The sequence below is a fragment of the Hermetia illucens genome, chromosome 1 (assembly GCF_905115235.1).
Source record: "Hermetia illucens chromosome 1, iHerIll2.2.curated.20191125, whole genome shotgun sequence".
In the NCBI taxonomy this organism is placed as follows: Eukaryota; Metazoa; Arthropoda; class Insecta; order Diptera; family Stratiomyidae; genus Hermetia; species Hermetia illucens.
The window spans coordinates 185,747,941-185,768,979 of NC_051849.1; the positions used below are offsets into that span (position 1 = coordinate 185,747,941).

The window sequence follows — 21,039 nt, forward strand, 5'->3', positions numbered from 1 at the left end:
TAAGAAAATTCGAACACCATTGAAATTTTTGAAGCTTAAAAGGAAAATTTGCTATCAGAAATACTTAACGTAATGTGCATGTACTTGGCATGACTGAAACCTGCAGCAGTTTTACATTGCTTTCAAAACAAATAATCCTAGTTTAATGTGCGAAATACATATATCCGAAGGAGAGGCTTGGGAATGCGGGGGCAGGGGCCCTTTAAGCACTTCGCTACTCACCTTATGTCATTACAGATGGCGCCCAACGTGGGGATCGGCAATTCCCACGTTCTTATTATGATAATTCAATCAATGGGAGCTGGCCTATTCCAGCTCACAACTTCGTTTTGATATCAACATTGTTCCCGGCTAGGCTCCATGTGCACTTGAGCTTTCAAGGTTTAGGTTTCACGCCTTTTCAACAGAAATAACTGTTTCTTTGCCTTAACTTCCCTTCTCACCTTGTAGAGTAGAGCTTCCTATTCTGTCCTGGATGGTATATCACAAGAAATGGTCGTTTCTGATGTCTATCTTTGGGACTTAGTGTCGCGTAGATGATTGCCATCCCGAACTCTGGATTTACGAGCCGTTGAGACTATATGTTGAAAGGTATAGCCCTTCGAGCTTCTGAGGAGTGCCTTCCCCAACTTGTGTGTGAAATGGCAATCTGTTCGTTCACTTAATGGAAACAATTTAATATTCTGTCTTCTTCGTCGGGATGAAGTGATGGGTGATATGAATCCTTGATGGAATACGGAAATGATGTGCCATTCCGTCCTCAATGATTCATCTTCACTTTGTTTTTGGGTTCCAAACTAGGAAGATTGAACTCTCGCGTTCCTTTTACCTACCTGGTTACCTAATTTTCTGTGACGGGGCGCAACTCGATTGAAGTCTTTCTGTTTGATAATAGACAGTGCGGGGAAGTTTTCGGCGCACAAGATGAAATCATGTTTTGATAATGAGATGGCATTTTGGCCGTTCGTAAGTTTTGCGGGAAGTTGTAATAGAGTGTAAAATTTAGGGATAGAGGTATATTTCACGAGACCAGCGTCGTATTCGTTCCGCATTTCCGTCAGATCATTATAGGTCTGCTGAGCTTGACCTGCTAACACACTGCGAGGATTGACCATGGCATGAGGCCACGGGGAGAAATCCTGTGGGTTGGGTTGATCCTTCCACCCAGCATGCAGGGGTGACGGACGCAGCGATTGACTGCGCGTTGACCCTCGAACCCGAACACGCACTCATTGTATCAGGCTATACAATATCTGCCTGCTTTAACTCACCCATCACATATACCAGACAAACATGAAGATGGACGAAACCTAACTTTTTATAGACTTGAAGAGACGGTCTGGATCCGATAACTTTTACGGACATAACGACAGATTCGGAACTGATGAAGTTGACGACGATGACGACTCGCCTTAGAGATACCAGGCATGGCAGCTTAATACCTTCTCTCGTGTCTACAAAATTGCAGCATCCTGGGAGCTGGTGTTTGATGGCACACCAACATCTTTCCCGATCAACCAGTTCCCCTTTCGCGTGAAATTATTGACTCACTCAAACCTACAAAGGGATTTCGGTCTGTTGTCCACTTATGTACACACCCTTTTTAGGTACAGGGCAGCAGATTGGAATTAGGATTATCAACAGTCTGTCGAACGAACCGAGTGGAGCAGTCTAAGCATTCACTAATAAGTAGAATATATTTTTGAACTGATGCGAAGCCGCACGCAAGGTCAATTCGAAGATTTCGACAGCTTCTATAAAGCTGTGCGTTCGCTAGTCAATAGGCTAGAATATTTCTTAACGGAAGATGAATTGTTAGAATTGTTCCGTGGTGCGCTATGACCTGACGTTCAGAGGCAACTTCTCTACTTCCCAGCAAGTATAGTTCGTGAGCTGCGTAAGTTTTGGAGGAATATCTCTCAAACAGGCTCTCTAACAAGTTGCACAGTTATTTTGCTGAATCTGGAGGAGGAAAATGAAGTGTGCTTCAAGAAATCCTCATCAAGATTATATTCTAGATTTGGTCTATTGAAATTGTCGGCAGATTGGATATTTATACAAAGTCTGTTGGGATGATCCCAGGGCCTTTTGTTATGCCTGTGGGCTCGCGAATTTTTAGTTCCAGAACCCAGCCCCTGTCATCGGAGCGTACTTGTATCGGGCGCACGAGTTTCGTAGCTGAGTGGTTTGTATACGTAACTCACGTGACTGCGCGGAAATTACGATATCTTCCACAGTAACGCCAAAAGTTACTCTCATGAGGCGCTCTGACCCATCTCCTATAACATACCCCGATTTGATCCCACAAGAAAGTTTGGTTTGCCTTTCTTCTTCTCTTACTTAAGTATAAATTACAATGATTTCCCAAAAGGCGGATCCAAGTAGATTTTTCCCATTAGTTCACAAGCAAAAGAAATCATCAATAGTCTATCTCTTGTATGTTGATTGATGAACGTTGTCACCCATTGCCGTGAAATAGTTTCCTTTAAGGTAGGGTATCCCACGGCCAACATTTTCTTTGGCTGCAAAGAATTATCATCAAAACCTACCAAGAAAATCTTTTACTAAACTTTTTTACAAGAATTTGCGAACCAAGCAACTGTGCCTCAATCTGGCCTGGCTTCCACTGCGTCTTTCGTTATGGTGGAGAACAAACGGGGCTACCTCTTATTTTTCTAAACTATGATATTCCTGTAAAAGCCAATCAATACTTTCCCTTCTACTCTGTATAATTGTATAGCAAGCTTTCACTTTCCAAATTTGTTGAAAATGGCCTTAATTATACGCATACTCAAATGTAACGATCGCAGTCTCACTGAAAATAAAGGTTCAATTTAGATTCTTTCTTCTTGTTCCAAAATCCTCAGCAGATATCAACGATTATTTAGTCAGTTTGGCCACCTTATAGCTAAAATACAATATGGGTTTAGTTAATATCGGTGGGCCACTAGCCTACTAGAGTTCATAAACTTCCTGTCCAAATGTCTAAATTCTCTTCCGCACGGGTTTCTCTAAGGTCTTCGACTCTGTAAACTCATCTTACTAGACATGTAAAAGATACCCTTTAGATGGTTTGCCTGCTATCTTCGATCATCATTTGATGATATGCTGCAAGGATTCATCCTGGACTGCTACTATCTATAATCTTCATTAACAGCCTTTATTTTCTCGTCAATTTCACCCGCTTGTTTCATACCGACGACCTAAACCTCGCCCTACTGTGGCTCAGTCGTGCTATTGCTATGAGTTAGCGCTAAATGTGGGCAAATGTCTATTAGCACAAGTCCTAACGCATTCCTTCTTCTTACTCCAAAACTTTGGGGGTGATCCTACAATAAACTCCGCTTCAACAATCGATATTTGATATTTCCAATGGATCTTCTTCTGATATTGACCTCTTCCTACCCTCCTTATCATTCCTCAACTCCTTCATTAGTATCGGACCTTGATGTAATCTCCCTCCCGCAATTGCGACTGCCTTACTTTTGCAGAAACCCAACGCAAATTCACTCGATCTGCTTGCTTCTCCACATTTATGACATAGCTTATCGCCCTGCCTCGTTCAGGACATGTAATACAACTAGTTTGGGAGTTGTTGCATGATTGGATCATTTCATTTTTATACAAATTGCCAAGACCAACTTTGCCACGAGACGCAAGGAAAGCATCATCTGCATTGAGAAGTGTGTAGAGCCCTGGACGTGGATGTGCCTTGTGACAGTGTCCATAACCAGAATAAAGTGGAAGGGTAAATTTTCTACACTCCAAACTTCACTCTTCGGATCAGGGTAAAGAAATTTAATCTGCGAAGCTTATCTAGTACCTGTCTCGCAACTGAGTGGCATGGCGCAACTCCACGCTTGAGCCCACAAGAAGTTGTGGTAGTATGGGCGAAACCAGAACCACCAGTCCTACAAGGCCGCCAAACGGAAAATAAGCGGACGGGGGAGCAGATCCTTCAAGAATTGAAATGGAACGTATGCTGTCAGAGGGCTATCCCATCTTTAGGTGAGTCCCAACACTAATTCGGGTCTGATCGCCCTCCTCGACAACGTGAGGACGGCGTTCACAAACAGCTCGATTAGAATCAGCCAGGTGCGGAGAACTGCAACGAAACCTTTTTGCAGGCATCTACCACTCTGCCTACGGTGACGCTGTGGAATTACTCCAAATGTCGGGACTGTTTGTGAAAGAGGAGGATGAACAAATTCTTCCATTGAAACCTGATTGAAATATTGCCGCTATCTGTTTGTTCCTGCTCGTCACTTGACAAGCAAAGTACTGTTCTTGTTCAAGTCGGTAAAGATCTCCCTTTGCCGTCCCGAGTATCGAGTTTACCGTAAAGACCTTTGTATTGGACCGCCCGGGTAACAGCGATAGGCTTCCAGTTCTCGTTCTTGTAAATTAGCCAGCGAAATCGCCACACTTTAATTTCCGGTGGGCCATGCATTTCTCACGGGGTTTTATCGGTTAATTCATAACACAACAATAAAATGCCGGTGTCTTAGGAAAGTATAGTCGATTTGCGTTATAATATACCCACTATAAAATATGGAAAGATGAGACATGCGTTTGATAAACCATATATTAACAAGTACAAGGTGGTAAGTATCTGCAAGATTGCCCCTTTTCCCTCATGGCACCTGTAACCATCTGCCTTTCCACCAACAGGACCCTTAAAATCACTCACAAACGTTGCAGGTCTTCATGTTGAGAAGTATAATATGATAGTTGCCAGAAGGCATCTTCTGCGGCATCGGGTTGACCTGTCTGTTGTAAGTGTGCAGTCAATTGATATGTGTACATAATAGTGCGGCGGCTCATCATATCGTACGACTTCTACGGAGGGATACCTGTAAATTCTGAAATTTTTCATTTTGTCGGTTGAAAATTAAGGACGTTAGGTTTCACATCGATTTGGCATTTCGATATGTGACTTCCATGAAACAAGTGCAAATATTACCGCCATCTTAGTTTTTTAACGGTGCAACAAAAGTTAAATATATCATTTAATTATATGTATCCAATTAAGATCTCATTACTTATAATATTTAAAACATAGCAATTTTATAAAAAAAAATCTTGAAAATTGGCTTGTTTTTGGCTGTTTACAGGTATCTCTCCTCTTAATGGCATCACGGAAACTCTCAGAAATGGCAATGGTGACTCCATATTGAGTGTATGAGCCGCCGAAATAGAGCAGTTTATAACCATTCCTACGCATTTGCGTTCTATGTCGCAGCTTTTGCCACCATATCATCAAGTTCCCTGTAGAGCGCAAATATTAATGCGTCTTCTCTGAAGGAATTTTGCGAGTTCCTCCGACCTTTCAATGAGGGTACCAATACTTAGCGTGCAGATACGTATTTGTTTGGTTTCGACTAATTTACTTACGTCCTTATGCCGGCCTTGCGCCTGTCCTGCTGCGTCGACGGAAGTGACCGTGGCTTGATACGCTGGATAGTGATTTGAAAGCCTCGTTACTACATCCAGATTAAGCCTTTGATAGAGGAAAAAGGGGGAACCCATCAAGACAAGCCGACCCCGATTTCGAACGGGGCAGATGTTGAAGAAGAAGTCCTATTGTGTAATACCAATTTTATGGTTTGAAATAAACTTTATTATTCAGTATAGTCTCCGTGAACATCAATACACTTGTTCCAACGAGATTCCAATTTATGGATTACGTCCCTGAGGTGAGAACCTGCAAGGGCTGAAAAATATCCTTCCACAGCTGTTATGACCTCGTCATTTAATGAAAAATTGCTTTCCACGCATGAAGTTTTAAGGTCTGAAAACAAATCGAAGTGCCTAGGAGGCGAATCTGGTGAATAAGGCGGATGCTCCAACAATTCGAACTTGAATTCATGGATTTTAACCATTGTCAAAATGCTCCTGTGACACGGTGCATTGTGAAAACCTGGCCTTTTTTCACGAATTTTTCCATTCAGCTGGTCTAAAAGGCTACAATAATATTCAGAATTTATTGTTTTATCAGTTTGCAAGTAATTTACAAGCAAAATTTCTTTAGCATCCCAAACAAACTGATGCTTAACACCTTCTTCGTCGATTTCTAGACGTCGTTTCGGAGCCGAAGAACCAGGCTCACATCACTCTTTACCCCCTTGTTGTGATTCAGGATCGGAACTGAAGCTAAGACCTTCTTGACCGATTTCAAGACACGAACTCGTTTCGGAGCCGAAGAACCAGGTTCACTCTACCCTTTGCCTCTTGTTTTGATTGAGGATCATGGTGATAGACCCCGGCCTCATCCATAGTCATGAATCGGCTCCCAAAATCCACCTTATCCTTTCGAAAACGCTCTAAATGCTGTGAGAAAATCGCATTCGAATGTGTTTTTGTTCTATTGTTAGCGAATGCAGCACCCATTGTGTGCACAGCTTTCTGAAACCCAATTCTTCAGCCAAAATATTGCTTACACTGCCCAATGAGATGCCTAGAGCTTTTAATAAATTGTCTTCAGTCACTTGACGATTTTCCAGTACAATATCCTGAATTTTTTCTACAATTTCTGGTGTTGTTGCTGTTTTTGGACGACCTTGACGAAGATCGTCTTCAAGACTTGTCCGACCACATTTAAATGCAACCCACCTTTCTATTGTACTAATTGAATGCGAAGAGTTCTTATACACTTTCAACATTCGTTCATAAATTTTCTTTGTTTTTAAACCTTCCAAAAATAAAAATTCAATCACTGCATGACACTTGATTTTTTTCATTCTAAAAAAAGTCTCTGACCCGCCGATACTAAATGGCTTGTAAACAAGGAATGAATTGACAGACTGAAATGAAACTTTACGTACGTTCATATGAAAAGTGTGCCAACATAACAAGGAAAATTTAGGCTATTGGCAATGCCCTCTCTTATCGAACCGCGAAACTTATTGAACAACCTAGTATATTAATCAATATCGGCGAAATGTGTATTATATCCTTGAAAGTACAAATTTTGTTTAACTTTTTAATTTAATTTTTCATTAATTTTCAGTGAATGCTTCAGCTCAAACGTTCGGGCGGGACTTTTATCTCCTTTGCTCTTTCCATACTCGGGTAAGTTAATTAATCGCAATACCATATTTAAAGTAGCTACACTTGCTGCTTACTTTCCTTTACGAATGTAAGTGTCATGGAAAACGTGTTCTTTGATGAAGTCTCTGATGACAACTGCTGTATGTTTTTAATATGCATTGGTTAGCTAATTTCTTTGACCTATGACGGGCTCATGCCGATAGAGGGATGAAGCGTCTTTCTTTATTTGAAAGGCACTTGATGATCAAGCCCTTTTGGCACTCTGTATTCATTTGCATTAACCGCTCATTGCTACTTCGCTCCTCTTGCTTGTCTTCTCGCATATTCTGTTCCATTTGCTGACAAAAGTTCTAGTCGCACGAAAATACCTACCTGCGTTTATAGCCACCTACATATTAGGTTGAGGAAAAAGTAATGTTGTATTTTGTCAATAGATGGCGACACTTAAACATATCTTGTGTTTTACTTATCGCATCGGATCATACTATACGGCGAAGACGACAATCTGGGCTACTCAGTTTCTTTGACAGTTTTATGATCGTACGTTTCAGTCTCAAGCTATAGCACGTCAAAGATGGAGTCCACCAAGGAAGACATTCGTCATATTTTACATTTTTACTACCTGAGAGGTAAAAATTCAACGAAGGCGGCCAAACAAATTTGTGAAGTTTATGGGTCCGATACTGTAATGATTCGCATAGCACAGCGTTGGTTTGATCGATTTCGTTCTGGTGTAGTGGATGTCGAAGATACACCCTGTACTGGTAGGCCAATCGTCGTAGAAACCGATAAAATCGTCGAAATCATCCAAGTAGACCGGTATGTGAGCATTCGCTCGATTGGCCAGGAACTGGGTAAGGAGCATAAAACCATTTGGCCTCATTTGCAGACGATTGAATTCCAAAAGCTGGATGTTTGGATGCCACCCGAGTTGATGGAAAAAAAATCTCGTGGACCGAATCAACGTCTGCGATGCGCTGCTGAAACGGAACGAATTCGACCCATTTTTGAAGCGGATGGTGACTGGTGATGAAAAGTGGATCACGTACGAAAATCTCAAGCGAAAAAGATCGTGGTCGAAGCGCGGCGAGCTGTGTGTTTGGTGGGATTGGACGGGATTCATCCACTATAAGCTGCTCAACTATGGCGAGACCCTCAATTCGGTCCTCTACTGTGAGCAATTCGACCGTTTGAAGCAGGCGATTAACCAGAAGCGGCCAGGATTGATCAATAGGAATGGTGTTCTGTTCCACCAGGAGAACGCTCGGCCTCACACATCTTTGATGACCCGCGAGAAGCTACGGGAGCTCGGATGCAATGTCCTATCGCACCCACCGTATAGTCCGGACCTGACACCAAGTGATTACCATAAGAGGGGGATAATGGAGTTAGCTTCTAAATGGCAACAAGTTTGCGAACAAAACGACGCATATTTGACTTAAATCGGATAATTCTAAGTATGTTAAATAAAGCGTCAAATTTCGATAATAAATACAACATTTCTTTTTCCCTAACCCAATATTCATCAAATCCACCCTGTGCAGAGCTTTAGGTAGATTAAGTAGGGCATTTCAATGCATTTCCTCCTCAGATTCCTATTTAAGATCATAGATTAAAATTATTTGGTTTATTTTGGTCAACTATCAACTTTCTGTAACTCCTATCGGAAGGAGTCAATACTTTCGACGAATACTGTAAAGATATTTTGTTTAGATCAAATCAAAACGACCTCCGAAATAGAGAACACCTCTCACGTAGAAAGGTTCTAAGTAAATCCTGCATTCTTCGGCCGCACACTCACCTGAACTTCAGACTTCTGGCTTCTTTGGCCATTGTCTTAGCGAAAGATCCACGAGAGTGATGAGGAGTTCTTGCGGTTTGTACCTGATGAACCTGGTATAACGTACCGCAGGTGACCACGTTCGGATCGTTTACGTGAAATCTACAGAATGTATGCATATGCACGGGTGCATGTCACATACGTGAAGGCACGTCAAATGCCTCCAAGGTAAGACTCGTTGATTCTGTGGGCATTATGTGTCATTGTACCGCCAGGCAAACGTAGTCGATACCTCCACCGGTAAGACAATTTCTTCTATAGGCTTTTGTTTACCTTCAATTTAAACAAATGACTCAATTGTCGTTGAAGACGGTGTAATGGGAAAATGGGTGGAACATGGAACATCAAACCCGGATCTAAGCTGCGCTTGGCTCGTTCCCTGCTTCAAATGTGAACTGCACTTTTAATTAGCGAACGTATTCTGTAGGCAAGGACGTGAGCCATATTGTGTGTAGTAATAATAGAATGGGGAGAATGCTCAGCAATAATTTATTGTATAGTTAGTAATTGCGGTGGGTGTTTGATTAGAATTCGAAATGTTAAAGGCGACAAGAAGCTACGGTTCAACCTATCCATTGCCTGCAATTTACATTTTACTGAGAAACAAAAGTTGTTTGAACTTTGAATTAGATTGAGGCATTAGCATGTATTATTATATTATCATTCACAGAACGCAGTTGCATTGCACCAAGGAAGTGCCATCACATGGCATGAGTCATATTTGAAAGATCATGGAAGACGACTTGGCAACCTGGAGAGCTCAAATAAGGATTATCGCAGCTCTGTAAAATTAAAACAATAAAAGGCCAGAATACAATATGCACTCCGTATCCAAAGATTTTGTATAATCATGGAAAGGAAAAATAATCTTGTATAATAAGGATTCCACCCAGGCTAACCTCAAAAGCGTATCTAATTCTAGCATGCCCCATATGAGTATGTTAGCGCCACTGTAAACGCATATGACTCCTCTCAAATTGCATGCTGAATTGTTTTATGATGGAAACTATCAATTTTACTGGCGAGTACATCGCACATGCACAAATTTTTTGAATGGGGTATTTGAGCGAATATAGTGAAGGAACGTGTTATTGAAACTTTTGGCAGGTGCGATATAATATAACTTGTATAACCGATATCTTCTCAGATTTGCACTCTATGATTTTCATCCGCCTCCTATACATGCAACGATGGCGCTAGTGCTTATCGAGGTTTGGCCTACCAGATAAACCTCCTCCAAATAAATGAAGCGAAAGACGTGTTATTACTTTCACTAGTGCATCATTACCCCAATCGTCACGGTCTAATACGAAAACTTCCTCCCAATATTTCCAGAATTCAATCGTGATCGGTTTCCTGGAACACGTGATTCTCCTTCATGATACTTGCATCACTCGCTTGTATTTGCTTCACTTAATCGGCGGTGCTCAATCGTCACACAATTGATAAAACTCATCGAGTTTGTCGAGAGATATACAGGTGATGTACGTGAATCACAAAAGTGACATCAATTTGAAGTGTAATATCATATTACGATCACCGAGCCTGAACCAAATATTTTAACCTATCACTTAACATCACATCATCACCATATCCCAGAGGTGAAGATGGCATTACTCTTGTGATGAGTAATGCTTTGTTTTGTACGCGATATCACATTACATTACATGGACGTGGCTGCATGTCCAGAGAAATCAGACGCAAAGAAGCGGGTTCTTCGGCGGAAAGTGGGGATAAACTGGTAACTCGGTGAGACCCACACTGGAAGCATCAGACCCTTCTGTCAGTGGTAATGCGCGCAAGAAACGTAAGACCAACACATCTGTGGTGGGCAACGCTTTATTGTGTTCCGCACCAGGGCCTACATCCACGCGCCTTGCGAGGATTACGACCGGTGTGCCGGAAGGGGATCAAATCAGCGAGAGATATTTCAATGAAACTGGTTTCTTCCATAGGAATACGGACATGAAGACGAGACAGAAGAGAACGTATGGGGAGCTGCAGCCTCAATTCTGACTGATCCCATGACCGAGAGGGTCAATTTACCATTCTCCGGGAATGCCTATGGAAAAAAATGCTAGAGCCTGGAACGAAGCCAAAATTTAGCAATTAAGGTTTTCGCGTTGAGCTTCCCCATTTGAAGTGCACTAATGAGGCTGCCTTAAAGTGGCTCCAGCAGATAATCCCGGCTCCGAGTTCCGGCGATCCGCACAAGTTCATTATTGTGCACACTGAGTTGCGCAGGACAGAACATGTCGGATGTTGGTTAGCGGCTCCCGAAGGAAGGCAGGGGACATCATCCGCATGTTGGGCGAACAGAACCCGGGCATGGAGTTCGAAAACTGGAGGATAAATGCCAGGAAGGGCAAATTTACAAACGTTGAATGTTTCACCTTAGTATTCCTAGATATATTGAAGTTCAATTATATCAGGAAACTATAAAGCATTATCTCTATTTTGAGAGAGAAGAACAATGATGATCTCCCACTCACACAATATAGAGCAAATTGCAGCACCTTCGGTGCGCTTTCCCCCAAAGGAGCACAGTGTGCGAAACTCCCGGATAGGGGTTCGCAGTGGTGAAGGGATTACAGTGTGCATTCTACCTGTTAGTAACTTCTCCGATACCATTTATGGAGCAGGCGGAAGAATGGGAAGACAGAGATGTGAGCAAAACTGACTTTATACCATTTCGAGTGATCAGATCTATGCAAACCGGACACCGCAAACCAGTGAAGGTGTTAAGTGAAAAAGAGGAAAATGCTCTGCGTGATGAGATGAGACCTTTCATGGATGAGTACATGGCAATTGCAGAACCCCTAAGTGCGGCTATTCTCAGAGAAATCATACACGAGGGGATCGAGTCGCTGGCGGTACGGTGTGGGGGAAACCTCGTCACACGAAGAATGCAGCATAGGCTTCTAACTATTTTCTATTACACATTAGGCTAGACTTAGTGTCGAGAAACTTAAAGATTGGTCAAATTAACCAACAGCATGCCAAAGCCTCCTCCTATCTGCTCGCAGCAAGGCTGACAAAGCTGCAGGATTGCCCCTATATTTTTTCTGGGGCAAAAGCCATCAAGGATCAGGAAGGGAAGGCTAGGATCTCCTACGATGGAAGATCGATAAGGCCGGGAGCTTGTGTCCAGATGTCAAGTCGGTTAGAGGCAACCATGCCGAGACAGTTCTGTTCCCAGGACCTAGTTACGGCCATCGTTTAATACCCGAGTAGTGGCGAGAGGAAAAACATCATAGTTGTCTCCGCTTATTTACTCCATGATTCTTTGTATCCTTTACTGACGCAAGAACTTAGAGATCTGGTAGCGGATGCAGAATCGAGTGGTGTTGAACTCTTAATTGATTGCGATGCGAACACTCAACACATTTGTTGCAGCAGTAACAAATGCAACCCAAGAGGAGAGAAACTATTTGATTTCATTACTTTAGCTGATCTTATGACTGCAAATGTAGGGTGCGCCCCTATGATCATGGGATCGAGAAGAAGTGAAGTGATAATCTGTATTTCAAAAGTATTACAGTTGATTGCACACTGGCGGATGCTAGACGAAGTCTCACTATCAGATCACCGATACCTAGAGTTCAATCTGACTGTTGCGGGCGAACAGTCTGTAATACAACGACGGAACCCTAGGGAAAAGGATTGGACAAAGTTCAATGAACTTCTTGGCAAGGAAGTGGGGTGACTAAGGACTCGTTGGACGCTTAAAGATGAATTGAAAATTCTGAATTTCGCACTTTAGAGTGCTATGAAAGGACTTGTCCTCTTTCTCCAGGTCAAAACCGTAAAACGATTCCTTGGTGGAACCAAGAACTGCAAAAACTCAAGAATGAAGACTTGTTAAACTGCGTGAATATAAAAGGCTCGTTAAGTGTTCGAAACGAAACTCCTTTAGAGCGTACTGTGAGGAACTGGAAGGCGAAAGAAAGACTTAAAGGCTACGTAGACTCCTTAAAAGGGATGAGTCGGCCAAATTTAACTCTCTTAGAAAACCTGACGGTGCTTTCACTAGCTCTAGACTGGAATCAATACAAACCTCTTGGAAGTATACTATCCGGGAGAACTGGTGAGGGAACTTGAGAGAAGAGAGTGTCCTTTGAACACTTCAAACCACCTGGCATGGATGGCATCTATGCAGTAATGCGAAAGGAGGAGGTGGAGCATTTAAAGCGATTGCTTAGAAATATTTTTCTAGCATGTCTTTTCTCGGGCCTACCTCTTGGCAAAATGTAAAGGTAGTTTTCACACGGAAGCTTGGGAAAGATGGCTGTTCTAATCCAAAGAACTTCAGGCAGATCGGTTTGACTTCATTTTTGCTGAATGGTTTGGAGAAACTCCTTGAGCACCACATCCGTGGTAAGGCACTAGCAATCAGTGAAAACCAACATGCTTACTAACGTGGAAAGTTCTGTGAGTCTGCTCTTCATTTTTTGGTTTCAAAGATAAAGGATGAGTATGGGTGAGTACGCAATCGGGGTATTCGCGGACATTGAAGGGGCGTTTGATTGTGTGCCCTTCCAAAAGCTCTGTGATGCCGCCAAAGAACATGGTGTTGATGAAACTTTAAATAAGTGGATTTATGCTATGCTAACGTAGAGATCTCTGAAGTGGATGTCGATGGCTTACTAACAGCAGAAGCAACAAAAGCCTGCCCCCAAGGAGGTATGCTGTCGCCACTTCTGTGGAGTATCCTGATCGACTCACTACTATGCGAACTCCAAAATTTGCCAATAAACGCTCAAGCTTATGCTGATGATGCAACTGTTGCTGTTGATCGGGATCTTGGAACGGTGTGTAGAAATATACAACTTGCCATTGATTTGATAGATAGTTAGTGCCTCAGGCATGGACTTTCAGCTAATCCAAATATAAACTCAATTGTATTATTTACAAAAAGGAGAAAACCTGCCACCTGTCTGCCGTGCCATGAGCACGACATCCGTGCCAGCTCTAAATGCTTTACTCAATTTGCAGCTCTTGGGTATATTTATTCAAAGCACTCCAATCAGGGCAGCTCATAGACTAACTCGATGCGATCTATGAGAAAACAGTGGTCGTAGTGGACACAGAGCATTGGAAGAGTTATTGGGAGTATTGAATCCAGTTCTTACATTGCTTTCTGATTCTCGGGTCCCTATACATCGCTTGGGTGGAAGATAAGAAGTTACCCTGAAACGTAGAGAGCTGGGAAGTGCCAGAGAAATGCGTGGCGCAAAATTTATCCTGACGAAAAGCAGGAGGACTTGCAGGAGTACTGCAGGCATTCTGACAAGCTATAATTCCCTAGCCGAACATATGTTCAGAATAGGAATTATTCAAGATAATACGAGTCCCTCCTGCAATGAGGAAGCGAAATTCACGGAGCATTTTCTATGTGAATCCCCTCCAATGGACACATCAGTCACTAGATCTTTGAAGTTTGATTATTTTGAAGGCTCGTGAAATATTTGATATAATTCATGATTATATCTGATTCACTATTGGTCATCCTCTCGTTTAGCTCCTATTATCCTCATTAGGACGCGCTTACGAAGGTATTGAACAGTTGTTCTGAAATCTATGCTAGGGTCCATAATGTTTATATTATTCACATGTGCAATTGCCAGGACTAATAGAGCAGCATGTCTTTTGTGTACCGACAAACTCTCATATAACGTACTTCAGTGCCAGATTGAACGCCAGAGATGCCAGCCCATATCATTGCATTAATCCATAAATATCGGATCATGCGCATCTGTCAGACTATTATTGATTCTGTTCTGGGCTGTTGACGTTGTCTTTCTGATAAGACTTACTAGTTTTGCTGAAACTCGCAAGCCAAGCATTACTTTGTACAGTACATTTAGGTGAACACTTTGTATGCCGGCTTGAAGTCAACGAATATTTTATGGATGTCAATGTTGAATTTTCAGTATTTTTCTAGCATTTATTTGACCGTAAATGACTGGTCAGTTGCCGATCCTCCAATCCGAAAACCATCTTAATATTCCCCAATCGTCTTATCGGCGTACAGTATCATTCTTTTCTCTAGTATTTTCGTGATGATTTTATAGCATGCATGTTCGCATGCCCATTTGTCACCTTTTTCTGTGGATAGGCCGTATCACACTATCGATCACTCCTGCAGAATTTATTCTTGGTTCCAGATGGAGAAAACCAAATTATGGATAGCTTTCATAGTCCATGGACCACGTAATTTGATGAGTTCAGCAAGGATGTCATCTATCTATGATCGCTACCTTTTTCGATTTTACAAAGGAAGGTTTATGGTTAGGCTCTTCACTACCTTGTTGGTAGGTTGTCTTGTATTGTTGCTTGCAATGTTGTCGTGAATTTTCTTGAATTCCTCGTCAATTTTTTTTCGTTTCTTTCCTTAATATTTTATTAGCTGCTTGTCGGAGGTTTTCGTAATGTTCCCCTTTTGTCCTTGCGTTTCGCTTTGTATGTTATCTGTATGCAATATTTTGCGTCATCAAACTAATTCCTAATTATTCCACAGTTATTTTGATAGTGGGTTTTAAGTCATACCAGGTGTCATTTATAAATTTCTTTGTGAAATTCTGGTGAATAGGACCTCATCATTCTCCCAGTTTTATTTTCTACTCGTCCCATTTTTAAGGTTTTGAGTAAAACAAAACCTATAACGGTATATAGAACTACGGGAATTAGGAAGGCCGCCCGCCTCAATATAAAAGAAGACTAATAGATGGGGGGACGAGAGTTGGTTAAGGGTGATTGGCTGAAAAATATTAGCTTAACCACGCGGGGCGCTTGCCCAAATTGCTCACATAATTTGATATATTTCGGCGTTGACATTTTTAATGCTACGAAAGCTGTTGTTTATCTCATCAAGTTGAAGCTTGGCATAGTCACTGAGGGTAGCCCATTAATTAGTCTAAGGATTGTGGCTCGTCTTCTAAGTAGTAAATGCTATCTGTGACCAATGAGTTCCCAGTTCCCTGCTTTCTCACTCGATATTCTCATGGATTCTGCGGTCGTCAATATCACCACGAACCACTCTGTTCCCTTAAAGTAAGAGGATATTGAACCCTACGTTGTCCCCATTTTGTGGTGTCACTTCTTCTGTCCACACAGCTAGAAACTCTTCGAATCTAGGCCATTGTACCATAGGATCACGTCACCAGTCTTAACAATATTATTAATATCCTTTTGGGTAAGTGGAGGCACTCAGTGAATGCTCACATCCTTTTGTGATGGCAAACATTTAATAATAGCATCTCTCCCCTTCTGAAATAAAAGAAAATCTTTACATTGTGACTATGCTTTGAGTACTATCATTGCAAATATATTACACAATTAAATATTACCTGCAACAAGGAGTTTCACCAAATAAAGCTTTATTATTTCTAATTACTCTTAAACAAGATAATGATTTTAATATCTCACACTTTTATCAAACAATTATGATTTATCTTTTCAAAACTTCCTCAAAAAAACATTAATTTCAGCAGTTAGTATTTAATCCAATGACAAGCATATGAAGGCTCACAAAGATACAAAACAGCTTCTCCCGCCATCGCTTTTATGATAAACGTTCTTCCAGCTTTGTCCAAACAAACATTATTGAAAATGTTAACATAATTTTGGGTGAACGAAAAGATATAAAACGAAAAATGTATCCAATTGATGCCGTGTAAATTTAAGGCAATGAGATTAGGAAAATCAAAAATATTTCATTTCACTTTCGTTCGAAAATAGAAGGAGTTCACCGTCAAGGAAATAGATAGGCATTAAAGAATCTTTTTTTTTCGTGATAAGTTATCCGGTGTTTCGAATGTGAATTTTTGTGCTGTTTGATCGTCATGTGGTCGAGAGTTTTCCAGCTGTTATTCAAAATCTTCATTAATTTCGATTGTGTTTCCGGAGGAAATTGAAGACTTCATGCGTTAATCCATTCGAAAAACGCCAGATCTTGCGGTAATCGTGTTTGTTTGTTGAGGTGATATTTTAGTATAAACATGGAAAAAACTGCTTTTGAATAACATTTGCTGCGGTCAGAGAACTCATTCTTTTAGGCTTCTCTGAGATGATTAAGATGAGAATATTATATGTTGAGTAGACACTTACACGCGCTCTAATATTAGAAGGTACCTGACCAAAAAGAAATTCTGCAAGGCTCAGGGGTTATTTCCACAACCATTAATTATTGCTTTTTTTTGCAATTGAATTGAAATTTAAATTGTTGAACTTCGCTCAACATGAAACGATTATTCAAAATTTAAACGTTATTCTTTATTTTAAGATTAAAATGTTGTCCTCAACCGCATACAAAATTATTTGTCTTTATTTGCAGCAGCGGCAATCTGCATGTCTTCCACTCTTATGCTTGACATAGCCGAGAAAGTGCTCAAAGAGTTCATCAGATGTACACTAACTGACGCGACACGTACTGCCGCGAACTTATCCCTAGGAAAGTAAGATTTTGGAGCAGGGAAATACACGGTGGATGCTATGAGGTCATGGATAGGGTTCATGAAGATGAGACACACAACCGCTGTCCTCAGCGAGTAGTAAAACTTGATGTCAGAAATGCCTTGAGTTCTGTTAGATGGGAATACATCCTAGGCACACTATCAAATTCATTTCACGTGCGGCTATCTCTAATGGATATTGAGGGCCTTTCAGATAGGCAACTCCCTGCAATATGAGACGCAAGAAGGCCAGGGTGGAGAATACGTCGGAATGGAACGATTCTTACGATAGACTGCTAAGTCTTGACACTAGAAGAGTCACGGCTGAAGTTGAGACTCTTGTTGGCAGATGCACTGTTAACTGGACGTAAAGCAGACGTGCAAAATTGATGTGACAGGTAAGCCTTGTACTGGAAAAAAAACCAAGTAATCACCAGTTTCCGGATGTCTCAAGGGGTTAGAGTGTAGAGCTGTCGTAGCCGAAGATCGCGGTTCAAATCTCAATGGTGGCAGGGGGATTTATCATCGTAACTGGGTGTCGGATACCAGTCGACTCAGCTGTAAATGAGTACCTGAGTCATATCAGGGTAATAATCTCGGTCGAGAGCAATTCTGACCAGATTATCTCCGACAATGTACTGTAGTGTATCGATACAGTCTTGAATGAAGTGCTCTAACACAATTGAAGACCCTGATCGATTGTTTCGCCAATGATTATTGTTAATCTTCTTGACTAAAAAGCCAATCCCCTGCATCCCATGCCAATCGGCGAGTTGATTATAGGGTCAAAACCAACGGTGAAGTACCTTGGTTGACGCTCAACTCAAAGATGCATTTTTAGAGCAAATCGAAACAGTAACGGACACCATCCGTACAACGCAGTCCGTTCTGCCGTACGGCGCGAAGGGTTGGTTTATGCTCCTGGCAAAGAGATGAATCGCAAGTGCTTTATGCAAGTGCAGCTTTGCAGTTCCCACTTGTCTACTGCACTGTCGCAGAACTGGCTGCTATGGTGATCGTGGGTATGTTCCCGGTTCGCCTACAAGCGCAAGGGAAAAAATTCAAGACAGGCTAAGTACTCTAGATGAGTGACAAATTTCTTGGCAAAATGTCTTTATTTTGCATAGATCGATATTTCGGGAACAAGATGCTTCCTGCTTCATTCAGCGCATCTTGCAAGATTGAAGGAAGAAGAAAGCATCTAACTCCCGAAGTGACAACAAATTCAGTATAACAAATGTGACTGATTTTTAATTTAAAAAGAAGATTTTTCTATTTCCGAAACTGAATCTCTGAACAATTACTTAAAATTGGTCAACCCAGTCTCGTTTATTATAAGCATTATAATGCAAGATGGCCCAAAATAACAAACCCAATGTTCTTTTTCAATATTTTTTGAATGAATGGAAAGTAGATGGTGGGTTTTTTTTGAATATTTATTTGGACTTTTAACTTTTATTAATTCAGCTTTGAAGATGACATTAGTTAAGTGAACGCCGCCATTATTAATTACCATTTGAATCTGTTTTATGGCATTTTTCGTGTTTTTTTGCAATGTTTCAGGCGATAAGCTCTCGATATCTTAATGGGATGTTCTCCTTAGGGGTTTCCAGCTGGGAAGATTAAATTTTGGGATCCTGAAAAAAAACCGGAAGCACATTAAAAAGCCTGGCAACGCCGAGCTCAGGATGTGCATTGTGTTGGGTGCTTCATAAATGTTCACGCCCTTACAGAGGAGACTGCCGATTCGGAGAAGAATACTTTCTACCAGGCAATAGAACGAACCCTTAAAACCTGTCCCAAGTATGATATCAAAATCATACCTGGAGATTTTAACAGCCAAGTAGGGACGGAGTCCGTATTCAGGCGATACGTTGGCTCCCATAGCTTGCATCAAAATACAAACGATAACGGAGTGCGGATTATCCATTTCGTAGTGCCACACCAAATGGTTGTTGGAAATACCAGCTTTGCGCGGAAAGCTGTCCACAAACAAACGTGGGCTTCTCCAGACGGGACCACTTTCAACCAAATTGACCACGTGTTGTTCGAACGCCGCCACCTCTCAGCCTTGCTGAATGTCAGAACGTACGGGGGGCCAATATAGACTCGGATCACTATCTCGTTGATATAGTCCTCGGGGCAGGAATTACAACACCAACTACAATCCCTTTTGACAATCAGGTGAGAGTGAATTCTAAAGCCATTCACAACACGGCTATCCGTATCACCTATTAGAGGATATGGATGTCAACCGCAGTCAACAGATGGATGGATGATGAAACATCAACAAATGATCTTCACAATCATCTGAAGAACGTTATCATAAATACTACCAAAACCATATTTGGCCCCAGTCGCAAAAAAAATCGAAACGACTGGTTCGATGATGAATGTAAGCTATTATAGTAACAGAACGGACTAATATTGCATTCTCAAAGGACGCGGGCACGCGCGGAGACTTATAACGAACTCCGTCGAACGGAGAAATGACTTTACAGACGGAAAAATGAAGCCTGGGAGAGCCAACAGGTCTGTGAATTAAAAAGTACAGGAAACAACCGAAACAAGCGCGGGAGTTTTACCAATAAGTCAGCAGGATGAAGCCTTACACACCACGATGCTCATTCTGCCGAGACAAAGAGGGAAATCTGATTTCTAACAGAATGGGAATATTGGGACGATGGGTTGAGTTTTTGACAAACTGTGAATAACCAGAACATCGGTGAGTTTGAGGTCCCGGAGGTGTGGGACGGCGAATCAATGTCTAACGACTGACAGTGAGGCTTTATCTGTCCCATATATAAAAGAGACCGTTGACAATTTCTCCTATCTAGGGTCGAAAATCACAACCGATAACAGCTACGATGATGAAATCCGCGCACGGTTGTTGCCAGCCAACAGAGCCTATTTCAGCTTACAAAGACTGTTTCGCTCGAAACGTCTCACCATAGGGTCAAAGCTCTTACTGACTATGATCTTGCCAGTCCTCATGTATTCCTCGGAAACTTGGGTTCTTAGCAAGAAAAATTGCGAACTCTTGGCCGTGTTCGAGAGGAGAATTCTCCGAAGAATTTCTGGCCCCCTACATGAGGATGGACGATTCCGTAGCCTACACAATGACGAAATCTATGAGCGATACCATGACCGTCCGGTTGTGGATAAAATCCGGCTCAATAGGTTACGGTGGGCGGGTCACTTAATCCGTATGGATGAGGATGATCCCACCCGGAAAGTTTATAAGGGCAATATCTATGGTAGAAAAAGAAGACGAGGCAGACCCTGCCTAAGATGGAGCAATGGCGTAGGTCAGGATGCCAGACAGCTTTTAGGGATATCGAGTTGGTGGACCTCGGCGCAAAAAGCGGAATGTCTGGAGTTCCTTATTAAGGCAGGCCTAGACCGGATACCGTGGTTGTTGCGCCGTTGATGATGATGATGAAATATAAAAAGGGAGATATCACACAGTGTAGCAATTATACAATTGAAGTGTGACATTGCTGAGTACCATATTCTCTGCTATCTTGCTAGGTCGAGCAGGCCCAGAACATCATTGGCCCAAATCAAAGAGGCTTCACTGGAGGCAAATTAGCAACAGATCAGATTTTTTCATTGCACCAAGCGATGGAAAAACTGGCAGAATTCGGACACCAGTAGCACCATCTTCTCATCGAATTTAAGGTCGCCTATGATAGC

General features: G+C 41.8%; 1 protein-coding gene across 1 annotated transcript; it reads right to left on the bottom strand.

The window, feature by feature from the left end:
* Window positions 1-6,323: 6,323 nt before the first annotated feature.
* Window positions 6,324-6,740, bottom strand: LOC119649118 (protein GVQW3-like). Its single transcript, XM_038051122.1, has one exon. The coding sequence runs from the start codon at window positions 6,738-6,740 to the stop codon at window positions 6,324-6,326; it is 417 nt and encodes a 138-aa protein (XP_037907050.1).
* Window positions 6,741-21,039: the final 14,299 nt, after the last annotated feature.